General features: G+C 38.4%; 1 protein-coding gene across 2 annotated transcripts in view; it reads left to right on the plus strand.

Annotated features, from left to right (window-relative positions):
- Window positions 1-15,278, plus strand: part of LRIG3 (leucine rich repeats and immunoglobulin like domains 3) — a 48,472-nt gene extending 33,194 nt beyond the window's left edge. For both annotated transcript variants that reach the window (XM_004053475.4, XM_055359223.2), the window contains exons 9-19: window positions 588-668; window positions 1,576-1,647; window positions 3,874-3,945; window positions 4,433-4,596; window positions 6,559-6,879; window positions 8,337-8,618; window positions 9,579-10,031; window positions 10,826-10,984; window positions 12,860-13,003; window positions 13,103-13,378; window positions 14,617-15,278. In XM_004053475.4, the coding sequence (XP_004053523.1) occupies window positions 588-668; window positions 1,576-1,647; window positions 3,874-3,945; window positions 4,433-4,596; window positions 6,559-6,879; window positions 8,337-8,618; window positions 9,579-10,031; window positions 10,826-10,984; window positions 12,860-13,003; window positions 13,103-13,378; window positions 14,617-14,861 (2,269 nt within the window). In that variant the 3' untranslated portion in view covers window positions 14,862-15,278. The remainder of the gene's footprint in view (window positions 1-587; window positions 669-1,575; window positions 1,648-3,873; window positions 3,946-4,432; window positions 4,597-6,558; window positions 6,880-8,336; window positions 8,619-9,578; window positions 10,032-10,825; window positions 10,985-12,859; window positions 13,004-13,102; window positions 13,379-14,616) is intronic.
- Window positions 15,279-15,893: the final 615 nt, after the last annotated feature.

Genomic DNA, 15,893 nt, shown 5'->3' on the forward strand with positions numbered 1-15,893 from the left:
GACTAAAAATTACTTAGAGCAAAAAGGTCTACAAAGGGCAAGGAAGATACTGTTTATCATGCCAGTTATATCCTCAACCTGATCTCTGTCCTAAGAGAAAGAAAAGGGAGTTGAATTAATTGACCTTTGAAAAATTTCTCAAATGGTAATTTAAGGTTGTGCAATGGGCTTTTGATTTTTGCTTCGTCAGAAACTTTTGCTCTGTTCGCTATTTGAAGCATTACATAATTGAAAGACATACTGTATGCTTTGGCGAACTTCTGCATGTGTGGTTGGAGGAGTGGTTTTAAAGTTTAATGTATTTTTCAGACTGTTCGGATCATTCAGAATGTAGTCATTTTGATAGAGGAATTAATAGGGCCAGTGTCAGCTTTTTCTGATTTTAGGGAAAAACTTAAAATGTTGTTGAGGGAGTCAGGCAGGGTGTAAGAAGTAAGTTGGAGAAAAAGAGTTTTCTATTATTTTGAGAGAGGTGGAGATAATGTGGGGAATTATGAGAAATTTTTTACAAATGATGTGCCACCTGGGTGGTGATACTAGGCTTTCTGAGCTTATCACTCTAAAGGGAATGTTTGTTTTAAAATTAGGGATCTGAAGAACAATGAAATTTCCTGGACTATTGAAGACATGAATGGTGCTTTCTCTGGGCTTGACAAACTGAGGCGACTGTGAGTATGAATTGCCTCATAATTTAGCTCACTCTTTGATTTAAAAATTTTGTCTTCACTGAAGTCAGCTATACAAGTTGACATCATGAAGAGATGAGAAATCAGTGCTTAATCTGGTTACCACCCTTGATCCTCTCCCCAAATGCCTGCTGTTGCTCAAGATGTATATTATTAACTTTTTCTTCCTTAGGTGAAAGTGTTTTATTCAACACTTTAGTATGTGTAATTCACTTTAATATCCTCATAATAATTTTCATCTATGTTGAGGGCTTAGACTTTTGGAATTATCATTGCGTAAAAGTTAGTGCAGGCACTTCCACATTTTGAAATCCTCAATGTTGTACTGTCCTCGTAGGAATTTTTTTAATGAAGTAATCTAGTAGCCACTGATAATGCTGTGGTAGGTTACAAGCAAAACAGGATGAAAACATCTTATAATTAGCCATAAAATGGTCTTGCAGATGGTCAAATTACATGTGTTAAGCCAGCAGTATTCAAATTCAGCTCCCTATAGTCCCAAACTCCTATGGATGGAAGGTATCCACAGAGAAGGAGAGGAAGGAGAAAACGTTCACTATTACCTGCTTTGTTAGTGTTCTGAGACAGTTTACTTGAAATAAAGTCTCTACCTATTCCTAAAAGGACTCTGAAAAACAGTGATTTAACTTAATCAGCAGAGTGACTTACTGAATACCTATTTTTGTTGGGCTCTTTGTTGAATGCTTCAAAAACCATGTTCAACTACATTATTGAAATAGATGGCATGGACACATTTTTACAGGATATATTGTTTAATTGAAGAAAATGGAATTGCTCACACATAATTTAAAAAGCAGTTCTGTTTATGAGAGTTCCACCCCAAAATGGCTTTTTAAATTAAGTGTTCCAATGTAAATTTTTTCCCCAGGATACTCCAAGGAAATCGGATCCGATCTATTACTAAAAAAGCCTTCACTGGTTTGGATGCATTGGAGCATCTGTGAGTAGCTAGAATTTAGTTACCCTAAAGAGAATCTCTAAGATGGTTTTTACTTATGTGTCATGAAAGATAAAACAAACTGGAATGTAATTTTGTTGGCATCCTTCCGGTTCCATAAAATATATTTAAACATCTCCCTATCTTTCTATTTCTTTCTCTGTCTACCTACTTACCTACCTACCTATATAGAAGTATACAGGTATATGCTTTCCTTTGTATTTAAGGACAAAAGCTATATCTCCTTAATGGGTTTTTAATTGTTTTTCTCAAACAGTGATTATTTAATTAAAAAAAAAAACAAACTACTAGGTGTAGTTCATCCACTATATATCAGGCATTGTACCACATATTCACATATATTCTCATTTAATTCTTAGTCAGAATACAGTTCAATAGCTATTATTATCTTTATTGTTAAGCGGAGGTTCTAAGAGTTTATTGGTTCCACTGGCCAGTTAAAGGAGATGACTTGGCTTTTAAAGAACAAAGACAGTGTTCCACAATCCTTAAGAGTGACATAGGAGAGTTTTAGCACTACTTTGAGAATTGTTGGTCTCTTATTGTTGTTTAATTATGAAACATACAACCCCCCCTTACCATTGTTCTCTTTTTTGTTGTTTTCTTTTGTTTCGTCTTGACCCACCAGTTAGTAGCTGTCAGAAGCAGGACGCAACCCGGAGCTGCCCCCACTTGCACAGTGTCCCTGCATCACACTAGCTCTTGCCTGTACAATCTCTGCCGCTACTCCCAGTAGCTCCTAGTAACTCCTGGCACACATTTCTGAAATGTCATTTAGGGGCTCAGGAATTTTCAGCCACTAAGAGAGGAAAGCTAGCTAACATTGATAGGAATCAAAACTTGCATGTTTTAACTAAGGGAACCAACCAGCTGCTTATAACCATGGATGTATGTTTTACGCTTGTACAGTAAAAGTACAAAGTAATGTATAATATCGACTCTGACTGTTAAGGAATGCTTGTATCCAGAAGTTTTAATATGTATTAACCAGGACAAAAGAAGTTACAATTTAAAATACATATTGGGTTCTCCTATGTGTGCTGTGTATTGAGAGTGAAGATTTAGCTGTTATCTGTAAACCACTGTGTTTGTCACCTTCTGACTGCACCAGTTCGTCTGAGGGAGACTTGGATCGTGAGCCAACCTGACAGTGAGTGCGGCAGTTCAAATTATAGTAGAATGATTCTGCAAAGCTGAGTTTTGGAAGGGCAGACCAACATTGCAGTATTTATTGAAACCGATTATTTTGAAAAGAAAACTAGCCAAAAGGGTTTGTCATTTGGCCCATTCCGTTTCTGGGAATGTGGAATTAGTGGATCAGTGGAGTATTAATCTCTGCTTCAGTTTTCTTAAATCTTCCTTGATTGCCTCAGCCTCTTCGTCTAGCCATGTCTGGTCCCTTCTTTCTTTGTCTTCTCTTCCCACTTGTCTCACTCAATATTCCCTTTGTATACTGTGACCCCTGTAAAGAAAAACAGAGTGGTAATCATTGTGGTGAATACTTTAATGCAGAGTGCTTATAAGTCTCTCTATAAGGAGAATTGACCCAGAATATGTGCTCATTTTATGAATTTCCTGCCTGAAGTATTCATTTTAACAAGTATATCTTGTCTGAACATCTTACTGCATTTATGTTAGTGAGCTGTGGGTGACAGAATTAGGTTAATGGTTAAAAGCACAGGTTTTGGAATTGAAAATAGTTGTTTCAACCCTTACCTTCCCCTTTCGTGCTGAGCTAAGTAGTAATACCATCATATTTTGGGTTGTTGTAGGAATAAATGCAGTAACACATGTAAATCACTTAACTGAGTGTGTATCTTCAAAAATACTGTGTAAATGTTTTATAAAAGCGTAATTATGAGAAATTTTATTTGTATATTTAGAAGTTTCCAGTAGTTGCTAATTTGAATAAAGAGTAATAGAATGAAATAACAGAACAGCATGGGCCCTAATGAGTCAAATAATCTTTAAGTGATGACAGAAAGTGAATCTTTTTCACTAAAACAAAACCTATCTGTGATACAAATGCCCTGGGTCTTCAGCACAAGCTTTGCGGTGGATTCTTCTGGGGTTGCCCCAGTCATGTATTTAACACATAGAGGGAGTATTTGTTTGGCAAATGGGGTGGGTAGTGTGGGCCCAAACTTTGTCCAAAAGCACGAAATGATGGTAGTTTGCTCTGATGCATTTGATTTGGTGATTTTTCAGAGACCTGAGTGACAACGCAATCATGTCTTTACAAGGCAATGCATTTTCACAAATGAAGAAACTGCAACAATTGTAAGCTTTTCTTTTCCTTCTAGGAGTCTGAAAGTATAGTGGGGAAAACTGTCATATGGTGTGGCACCCTGGATTATGTATCTATAAAAAGTGCCTGGCACATTCTTAACATTACTTAATTTTTATACTAGGCAACAGAAAAGGAGTTTATTTGTTCTTTTTGTTGAAATGAGTTTTTCTTTCTATTTTAAATTCGCAACTTTGTGGGACCAAATATAGTACAGTCACCCAATATAGTAGTAATTTTTTCAGTTGTAAGGAACTTTTGATAAATCAACACTTCTGTCTCAGTAGGACAGTAAGAACAACAGAAAATCATGCTAAATACATTTCTTGTATTTTAAAATGGACTGTAGGATACTTATTCCATGGGATGTGTGTATTCAGTTTCCAAATTCATTGCTTTGTTAATATTTACTTGGGTTTAGTTTACTTGTAGAAATCTGCATTTCATACAGAACAAATTGAATGTAATTACTCTCCTCAGGCATTTAAATACATCAAGCCTTTTGTGCGATTGCCAACTAAAATGGCTCCCACAGTGGGTGGCGGAAAACAACTTTCAGAGCTTCGTAAATGCCAGTTGTGCCCATCCTCAGCTTCTAAAAGGAAGAAGCATTTTTGCTGTTAGCCCAGATGGCTTTGTGTGTGGTGAGTATAAGTGTTGCCCTTGCCTTTTGTTTATTCTTTTTTCCCCCTCCCATTTATCCAAATAATGGTTTTGAATAGATTTATGATCTCTTTATAAAGCTTTTATTTCTGCTGAGGTAGAGGAAAATGGGTCTATAGTTTGCTGATTATTTTAATTTCACAGATGGGAAAGAGAGTTTTCTAAAATTGCTTCATCTTTGTTTTGGCATCAGGATGGTGTGGTGGAATGAGAATGAAATTGGATCTTGGGAGAATGGAAGGATAATCCCAGCCCTTCTACTTAACTTAAATTCCCTAAATGTTAGTCTCTGCATCCATGAAATGGGGACTCTCCTTTCTTCTCTTCCCAACTCTGAGGCTTGTTTGGAGGTTTACATGAAAGAGAAAATTATTAATGATTTATGGGGTGCTAAAAAATTAACTATTGGTAAAACATTTACAAGTAATAGGAAATGTGAATTTATTATAAATAATTTTAAGGTCCATTGTTTTAGCATCCAAGAATCTCAGCATTAGAAATCTAGTTACTTGAACTTTACATAGCTAGTTAGTAGCAGATCTGGATTTAAAAGAAAAGTTTTCATCTCTGGTGCAACTTTCTGTCTATTACATGATGCTGCTATTTACTATTAGCTGCCATGGAGACCTCTGTAAAAATAAATATGTTTTATAAACCAATAAATCAGAATTTGCTTTTATTTAAGCATGGGTGTTAAAATATTAAGAACCTTCTTTTGCATCGGCATTTAAAAATTTACTTAAAACTGCTTTGTCCACGATATATATTTTTAGGTTGCATCATTAAGCAGTGCCAGTAGTTTCTGGAAATAAAATCTCTGATGTAGCTTTTGGAACTGAATAAGCTTTTGGCATTCATCTGTAAGGGCCTGAACTGCTCCTTTCCCATGGTCCTTATTTCATAGTTTTTTAGTCCCAAGATCTGATCCCCCTATTACGTTGAAACACATGTATAGTATCCATAGTTTTTTTCACTTCCTTGTGAATCTGAACATCGATTTATTAGATGAGAATTTCAGAATAGTACAGAAAACACCTCGATTACAATATGCAGACATTGAAAAACAGCAGCACTGGAGTTATCAAAGCATCCCCCATAACCCATTCAATACACATAAAAAGTTGTTTTTTCAAATAGTAGTAGCACCCAAATGGTACGCTTTGGTAGATCTCAGATGTTTCCTTCTGGGTTTAGATCATGGCTGAGAAACTGAAGTTCAAAAAGGTAACTTTTCCAAAAAGTAACAGAGAACTAAAAATAACTGTTAGAATGAAAGAGTTGCTTAGCTCTAATTATAATGTAGCTTTGACAGGGTGGCACAGCAGCATGATTGGCCACTCAAAGCTCCAGGCCGAAGCCAGTGTCTTACAGTTTGTTTTACAGATGCTTTTTCTTTTGCTATCAGCTTTTTTTTTTTTTTTGCCTCTACCTAAATTACTGTTTTTTAATAGTGGTTCTGTTTTGGTAAATGGAGTGTTAATGGCTGTCTTTGTTGATTAATCATGATTGATGTTTGATTTCCTAATTTTGCTGCTCATTATCTGGGGAGAACATGGGAACAATTGCAGTTTCTGATAGTAGTAGCATTCAAAAATGATCCCTGAGCCTGGAAGTTTTTAAACTGCTTTCTTCTTCTACTTATAGAAAGCATAAGGGATCAGGAATAAAGTGTGGGTTTTCTGATAGCTCCAAAATAACAGTCTTTTCTCAGGTAATAGTGATTGATAAATAGATCTGCATCTGTATTCGAGATGAATGAGTTACGTTATAAATACTCTCCCAGTGTATCATTTCAACACGGGGACGGCTAGTCCGTCTGGAAAACATACGCAAAGGGTAAAACCTAAGCCACTGTTTTTGCATTTCTTGGTGTTCAAATTTGAGTAGTATTTGGACTCTTGAGCCTTAACATTGTTTTGTCTCCTCCTCTCCATTTTTAACAGATGATTTTCCCAAACCCCAGATCACGGTTCAGCCAGAAACACAGTCAGCAATAAAAGGTTCCAATTTGAGTTTCATCTGCTCAGCTGCCAGCAGCAGTGATTCCCCAATGACTTTTGCTTGGAAAAAAGACAATGAACTACTGCATGATGCCGAAATGGAAAATTATGCACACCTCCGGGCCCAAGGTGGCGAGGTGATGGAGTATACCACCATCCTTCGGCTGCGCGAGGTGGAATTTGCCAGTGAGGGGAAATATCAGTGTGTCATCTCCAATCACTTTGGTTCATCCTACTCTGTCAAAGCCAAGCTTACAGTAAATAGTATGTGATCTGACTTTTCCTTTAGCATTTAAAGATACCTTTTAGAAATAGAAAGCACCTGTTTTTCTCCCTTAATCTTAACCCTATCTTTTCTTCTCACAGTTCCCCACCTGACTCTTCCTTTCCCTACCTTTCATTCCACAAAATTAAGATTCTTGGTTATTTGTATCTAAACCTGCAATTATGTTGAAGACGACACCGTACTCAGTGTGGTGAGTAACACAGAGATGAACCAGACATGTTTTTGCTCTTTTTTTTTCTTTTTTTTTTTTTGAGATGGAATCTTGCACTGTCACCCAGGCTGGATGACATCCTGGTTGCAATCTTGGCTCACTGCAACCTCCACCTCCCAGATTCAAGCAATTCTCCTGCCTCAGCCTCCTGAGTAGCTAGGATTACAGGCGTGCGCCACCATGCCCAGCCAATTTTTTGTATTTTTAGTAGAGACGGGGTTTCACTATATTGGTCAGGCTGGTCTCGAACGCCTGACCTTGTGATCTGCCCACCTTGGCCTCACAACGTGCTGGCTGGGATTACAGGTGTGAGCCACCGTGCCCAGCAATGTTTTCCTCTTTGAGAGTTTACAGTGTAGTATACTGATCTGGAAGGCTGCAAAGCATCACGCTGGATGCACACTGCCTTTAATTCAGAGATCTGTGTGTGAATCCTGCCACTCCTGCGTGATTTTCAGCAGGTTGCTTCACGTCTCCGCCTCCAGTTCCACATCTTTCAATTAGGGATAATAGGACCTGCCCCCTAGAGGCATTATGCTCATTTAGTGAGATAATATGTGTAAAGGATGTGGCTACAAGGTAGTGCTCAGCAAATGCACTGTTAGCCACTGTTAACAGAAGTCTATTCTTGTTTGCTTTGTGTGGTAGGTATACAGTTTTACAGTAGGATCCTTGCCACTTTATCATTTAACTATCTGTATCTGCCATAGTAGAAGATTTTGAATATGATTCATTAATGCATTCACTCAGCAAATGATGGCTGTGGCCTGGCACATAGAACAGTTTTGAGTTTAAATTGTAGGGCAAAACATGTATCTTAAAAGTCACAGAATGTTACAGCTACCAGGAGAGACTTTAAAAAAAAATAGATGAAGTGAGTGGTCAGGGTACAAAGAGATTAATTGATACACCCAAGATCTCACAGTTCATTGTTGAGGAAACTAAGAAGTGGCAGAAAATAGCAGGAAGACCTTCATTCTGAGAATCAGATGACCTCTGTTTTATCCTGACTTCATTGTTTCTGTATCTGTAACCTTGAGCAAGCCTTTTAATCTTTCCATCTCAACTTTAGTTTCCTTGACTTGAAATTGGAATTAACCCCTGCCCAATCTATGTCAGGGACAATCTGTAAGTATCAAACAAACAAAAAAATAATAAAAAGGAATGCAAGTGAACCTGTAAGACTCCACTGTGCTAATGCCTATATTGTTTCTCTGATTTCAGTGCTTCCCTCATTCACCAAGACCCCCATGGACCTCACCATCCGAGCTGGGGCCATGGCACGCTTGGAGTGTGCTGCTGTGGGGCACCCAGCCCCCCAGATAGCCTGGCAGAAGGATGGGGGCACAGACTTCCCAGCTGCACGGGAGAGACGCATGCATGTGATGCCCGAGGATGACGTGTTCTTTATCGTGGATGTGAAGATAGAGGACATTGGGGTATACAGCTGCACAGCTCAGAACAGTGCAGGAAGTATTTCGGCAAATGCAACTCTGACTGTCCTAGGTGGGTGAATTTGTTAAGATTCTGTAGTATAAATCAGTCTTGAAGATACTAGCTCATCCAAGGTCCCTAAGTACCAGAAGTTGTGAGAGTAAGAGATGAAGATGTATGGGGCATTGCCTTTTCCTAGAAAGTATTAATGCAAATGGCCTCTTGAACACTTTGAAGTCAGGGATTGCATGACATCCTCAAGTCTGGCCACTGAGGTGAATCCCTGCCCCCTCCATCCTGAAGAGAGGGGCCGAGGAAAAATTGGGATGCTTTCCCTGTTATGGGGGATCACCCTCCCCACTGTGCTGTCTATATCAGTAGTCTTAACACCATAAAGAACATTAAAAAAAAATGTAGGAACAAATTGGGAAGGCCTTACTCTCTTTTCTCAGCCTACCATACCTCTCTGGAAGTCAGAGTTTTTTTTTCATCTTTTACCTAAACAAATGCTTTTTAAAAATGTAAACACAATTATTATTCACGTATCTTTGAAAGAGCTAATTAAAGTAACCTATTAAGATACTAAATAATGAAAGTAAATTATTGTCAGAGTTTTAATATAGGCTCAGGCATCCGGCCCTAAAAAGTTTCACTTAAAAAACTTAAGCATTCTGATTTTTTTTATTTATCAACATACCCTTGTGCTTGAAATTATTTTTGTACTTTCTATTTTTAAAAAGCTTTTGTTTCCCACTCTCCCCCCTACTACCAGCTTCCCAACTTTTGCAAAAGTGAGGGAAGCTGAGATTTTAAAAATAGTAGATATTATCCTTAACTGGTGTTATGAGTAAATGACAGCAGAATAGTGAAATACTGAATGTTGTATATGTTTAGGCTCTTAAAAAAGCATGTCCAGTAAGTTGTGGGAGAATAAAATTTTAGGTTACAATTTGAATAAGTTTAAATGCTACATTTTATGATATGGAAACTAAATTTTATTTGGGAAATTAAAAGCACAACTTGTTATTTCAGAAACACCATCATTTTTGCGGCCACTGTTGGACCGAACTGTAACCAAGGGAGAAACAGCCGTCCTACAGTGCATTGCTGGAGGAAGCCCTCCCCCCAAACTGAACTGGACCAAAGATGATAGCCCACTGGTGGTAACTGAGAGGCACTTTTTTGCAGCAGGCAATCAGCTTCTGATTATTGTGGACTCAGATGTCAGTGATGCTGGGAAATACACATGTGAGATGTCTAATACCCTTGGCACTGAGAGAGGAAACGTGCGCCTCAGTGTGATCCCCACTCCGACCTGTGACTCCCCTCAGATGACAGCCCCATCGTTAGACGATGACGGATGGGCCACTGTGGGTGTCGTGATCATAGCCGTGGTTTGCTGTGTGGTGGGCACGTCACTCGTGTGGGTGGTCATCATATACCACACAAGGCGGAGGAATGAAGATTGCAGCATTACCAACACAGGTGTGTAAACAGAAGCTTGGCACAGGTCACAGGAGTCGTGTGTATTTGTGGTTCTGCAAATACTTCTAGAATGTGTGTCTTGCAGTCTGAGTTCATCTCAGAAGGGTGACTCATTTGTTTCAAGCTGCAGAAATATGATTCGCTAAAAAACTCCAGCCCTAAATAAAGCTGATGTTTAAAGATTAATACTTTTTGTTAAAATGACATCAGGGTATCCTGTGGCTGTGAGATAAAATCCAAGTCACTGACTAAAATATTTCTAACTCCTTTATAAGATAGTGATGGGGAAGCAGGAACAGCCCTTTAATGATAAGGTTTACTCTCTGCAGTAGTTGTATGTCTTGTTGTCTATGCGTATGTGCATGTACTTAGGTTGGATTTTATTAGTGGAAGAGGGGCTGTGACTTGATTAGTATGTGCAAAGTCAGATATTGATTAGTAATATTAAGCAGGGAATATGGCAATAATCAAGCATAATTCGAAAGCTTAGATACTGTCCCATGAAAATTCTTAGGCCTTCAGCCTTTTAAAAAATGTTTAAATATTTGTTGTTTTGAAATTTGGGAGGTGCATCCAATGGGTGATAAAACAGAAAGTCAGCTTATACGTCCCAGAGCAGCAAAGCCCTAATTTGCCGTTCCAGAGTACTGTACAATCGAGATGGTTTTGCCAGAGTAGATCTCCCCTAATTTGATGTATACAGAAGCCAAAATAGTCTATGCCATTCACCCGGGATGCCTGTGGGACAATTAACGATCATCCTTGGTTAATAAAATGCTGCTGTTTTATTACAGATGAGACCAACTTGCCAGCAGATATTCCTAGTTATTTGTCATCTCAGGGAACGTTAGCTGACAGGCAGGATGGGTACGTGTCTTCAGAAAGTGGAAGCCACCACCAGTTTGTCACATCTTCAGGTGCTGGATTTTTCTTACCACAACATGACAGTAGTGGTAAGTGTTTAAAATGAATGTGGGCTGTAATTGTTTTGAAGTCATAAGGTGAAAGGCTCAGATATGATATTCATTTTCACAAGACATTGATAACACTGACATTTAGGACCTGGCCCAAGATCACTAGCAAGGTTGAAATTGTATAGTTCTATACCCTTCTCTTAAATACTAGGAAAGAAATAAATCTTTGTTTCTAACAATAAAAAAAGACTAGTAGGTTTAGAAAAATGTAATTATTCCATGTGTAAAGGATATTTGTGTATCCTTTACATTATAAATGTTCTTTGGCCCTTAAATGATATTAACTGGTTACATGAATGGGCTTAAAAGTCTAACAGTTTACATTATTTTCTTTAAGAAGTCTATTTTTTATTTATTTATTTTTATTTATTTGAGACGAAGTCTTGCTCTGTCGCCCAGGCTGGAGTGCAGTGGCGTGGTCTCAGCTCACTGCAGCCTCCACCTGCTGGGTTCAAACGATTCTCCTGCCTCAGCCTCCCAAGTAACTGGGACTACAGCCACATGCCACCACGCCTGGCTAATGCTTTCTTTTGTTTTTGTATTTTTAGTAGAGACGGGGTTTTGCCATGTTGGCCAGGCTTGTCTTGAACTCCTGACCTCAGGTGATCTGCCTGCCTCAGCCTCCCAAAGTGCTGGGATTACAGGCGTGAGCCACCGCACCCAGCCTCTTTGAGAAGTCTAATTCTGACCCTTGCTTTCAATGCTGCATAGTTTTGAGAATAATAATGGAGACAGCATAATACAAGAGCACAGGTTTGGTACAAGACCTACTACTTACTGCATGTACTGTGGGGCACATACAATACTTTCTGGTGAGGTACTTGTGCAAATGAAATGAAGATGGAAAACTACATGGCGCTAGGCACGTATTAAGGGCTCAGCAAGTGGAAGCCATCGATGTTATTCTAAAATATATGACCAACTTTTCCCATAAGTATTTATTATACGCTCTGTGCCAGACATTGTAGTTGGGAGAGAAGTATATGTTTTCAATTTCACAGTTTCGTCAGAGGTGAGATAAACTAAAAGTGCTTGGCAAGCCAGAAATAAAGAGCATAGAGTTACAGGATCTGAGCATAGAAGTGAGTATTCTGGTTAGACCCATTTAGAGGCAAAGAGTGGAGACCCAAGCTCATTAAAGCATAATGGGGTTAACTGAAAAGACACTTAAGGAAAACCTAAAGGGACAGAACTGGGGCATAATAATGCCAGGCTGCCTAGATGCTGAGGCTGGAGATGAGGCTGCTCCCAGAGTAGCTCTGGGCCACCAGCATTACTGTGTCACGTTCTGCATATTTGCTTTTCTCTCAGCCCACCACCTCTGACTGCCCAGTTTCTGCTTCCCAGACACATTCGTCATCGTGACATCTCTAACCCTGATGATATCACTTACTCTTCACCTGCTGTGTCCAGCAGTAAATGGCGTATCATTTCTGTGTTGTTTGGTTCAGATACTCATGAGATGATATGTTTAGCTGAGCTTATCTTTGAGATGGGCATTAAGAGGTCATTGGCCAAGTGCCAATCCTGGTTCTGGTCATCTGGGACCTTTTGTAAGAAGGGGACAGTGCTGATGGTATGTGGTTTAGACCATGGCTGCTTTGGCTGCAGGATCTGCACACATCAGTTTCCCTTAGAAACCAAGTGAGCAATAAGGCCGCCACACCTAGCACAATGGCTAATTAAGTCCTCTAATAAATTTTTTAAAACGCTACTGTAAATTTTTGCAATTTTTTTGTCTATGTGATGTTCTAGTCAAACTTTCATCTATAAATATGGAAGATACCAAAACTGGGGAGAATGTTGAATGGCACTTGAATAATTGGATCATTGACTAAGATTTTTGTTTCAAAGGGACCTGCCATATTGACAATAGCAGTGAAGCTGATGTGGAAGCTGCCACAGATCTGTTCCTTTGTCCCTTTTTGGGATCCACAGGCCCTATGTATTTGAAGGGAAATGTGTATGGCTCAGATCCTTTTGAAACATATCATACAGGTAGGTGGTTTTCTTGCTTGAGTACAGTTCTGTTTCTTAGAGAGACTTCTAGATGTGCTAACTGTAATCTCCTTCTGTTATTACCCCCATATTAAAAAGGTTGCGGTCCTGACCCAAGAACAGTTTTAATGGACCACTATGAGCCCAGTTACATAAAGAAAAAGGAGTGCTACCCATGTTCTCATCCTTCAGAAGAATCCTGCGAACGGAGCTTCAGTAATATAGCATGGCCTTCACATGTGAGGAAGCTGCTTAACACTAGTTACTCTCAAAATGAAGGACCCGGAATGAAAAATCTGTGTCTAAACAAGTCCTCTTTAGATTTTAGTGCAAATCCAGAGCCAGCGTCGGTTGCCTTGAGTAATTCTTTCATGGGTAAGTTTATTAAGTTATCAGGTACCTCGTCTGAGGATCCATACTCCAAGTTGTGTGTGAGAGAGCAATGACAGCCTTGAATGTCAAACTGGTAAAAAATGGTTTCTTGAATGAGGCTGCCATGACATCCGACTAGTTAGTGTAAATGCCTCCAAAAGCAAAGTCAGAGGTGGGATTTTACTTGATGATGTGTTTAATCTATAACTAAGCCTCAGGAGCTTTCTGGGTAGCACCGTGTGTGGCATCTACTCCAAGACAAGGGTTTGGGGAGGACTTAGGAGCTCAGCTTGTCAGCCATGTGGAAAAAGTGGTTTTGGGCTCCCACGGCCTTTGGGGTGGAGTTGTGTGCTCTGCATGATTGTGGTTTGGTATGTCTGGTGGCTTCCAACTGAACCCGCAGTCGAAGGGTGGAAAACAGCATCCTACCTAGCAACAACTGCTAGTCTGACAAGCTGGACTACCTTTGGCCAAGAAAACCAGCCTTAAGGTCCAAGTTGGTGGTGTTAGATGCTGGCTGGCACTGAGATTAGGTAGTGAATTTTTTCGTCTGATGCGTGGGGATAATAGGATGGAAGAGCTGAGGTCATCTTTTCACTGAACAGAGAGATGGAAAAATCAGCCACAACTTGCCATGTTGACAATAAAATTAAAAAAAGGAGAATTTTCAAATATTTTACCCAACTTCTACGAAATGTTATGTTTTATCACAATGTAATTATTTATATTCCTTTTTTGGAAAAAATTAAAATAATATGCTTTGTATAACTGAGGCAAGAATTTGATTCAATTGAGTAATATTTGGCTACAATTAATGAAGAAAGGGCAGGACACAGGTTTATTTTGAAAGAAAATTTCTTTATTTAGCCTCAGTTAACTTGGATGTTACCATCCAACGCACCCGTCACCAAAATTGGGCTCTCAGCTAGGATATGGGGAAACTTATATTGGGGAACTTTATTGCATGACCATTAACATTACTACAGGTCATGAGAAATGATAAAGAATAGATGCATTTGTTCAGTGGATGTAAATATGAGGGAAGGCAAATGTCTTTTGCTCCATTCTAGAAGTGATCTGGCTGTAACACAGATGTACATGTATGTGAGTGCCATAATGTGGACTTGTAGAAAACACTTACTCATATTCATGGGGTAAGATGTTCCTTCATTTGCAGTGGGTTTTATTGATTCACATGCTAGCAAAGGGACCCATGTGCTCAAGGTGTTTCTTTCTTTCAGGTACATTTGGAAAAGCTCTCAGGAGACCTCACCTAGATGCCTATTCAAGCTTTGGACAGCCATCAGATTGTCAGCCAAGAGCCTTTTATTTGAAAGCTCATTCTTCCCCAGACTTGGACTCTGGGTCAGAGGAAGATGGGAAAGAAAGGACAGATTTTCAGGAAGAAAATCACGTTTGTACCTTTAAACAGACTTTAGAAAACTACAGGACTCCAAATTTTCAGTCTTATAACTTGGACACATAGACTGAATGAGACCAAAGGAAAAGCTTAACATACTACCTCAAGTGAACTTTTATTTAAAAGAGAGAGAATCTTATGTTTTTTAAATGGAGTTATGAATTTTAAAAGGATAAAAATGCTTTATTTATACAGATGAACCAAAATTACAAAAAGTTATGAAAATTTTTATACTGGGAATGATGCTCATATAAGAATACCTTTTTAAACTATTTTTTAACTTTGTTTTATGCAAAAAAGTATCTTACGTAAATTAATGATATAAATCATGATTATTTTATGTATTTTTATAATGCCAGATTTCTTTTTATGGAAAATGAGTTACTAAAGCATTTTAAATAATACCTGCCTTGTACCATTTTTTAAATAGAAGTTACTTCATTATATTTTGCACATTATATTTAATAAAATGTGTCAATTTGATGCCAAGCCCCATTTATACAATAACAATTTTTATTTTTAGCACAATTTAGGCTTAATTAGTTCACATTATCATGTCTCAAACGGATGGGAATTATATTTAGCCCATTAAAGTATGAACAAAAATGACCGTTTTTTCTACCTCCCAGGATTGTTGTAATACAGATTGAAATCAGATTGTGCATATGAAAGCACAATTGTAAACGAGAAGGAGCTACAGAGATTTAAGGTACATTAATTTATTTCTAAATCTACAAACAAAAAAAAGATTTGTTGTTGTAATCTGGTGTAATATAGTACAACTACCATAAATCACTGCTCAATTCATGTTTCTTTAATTATAATAATGGTTTACGTGGTCTAATGCCTTATGCTTATCCAAGTAGTTTCACTTTTGCCGTCCCTTTTCTTACAGCAAGCGAGTGGTTTATTGCATATGTCTGTAGCTAAAATGGCTCTAGCAGAAGTGGACTTTCATGCACTGTTCCAGGTTGTAATGAGATGCTGCTAGAATTGTTTTCTGTTTTTATTGATTTTCTGCTGAAAGAGCAGTTTGTATATAAATGGTACTTCTAAGCTGTTTTTGAACAATTACCAAAATATTTTCTTTGATCATCA

This window comes from Gorilla gorilla, chromosome 10 (genome assembly GCF_029281585.2).
Source record: "Gorilla gorilla gorilla isolate KB3781 chromosome 10, NHGRI_mGorGor1-v2.1_pri, whole genome shotgun sequence".
Classification (NCBI taxonomy): domain Eukaryota; kingdom Metazoa; phylum Chordata; class Mammalia; order Primates; family Hominidae; genus Gorilla; species Gorilla gorilla.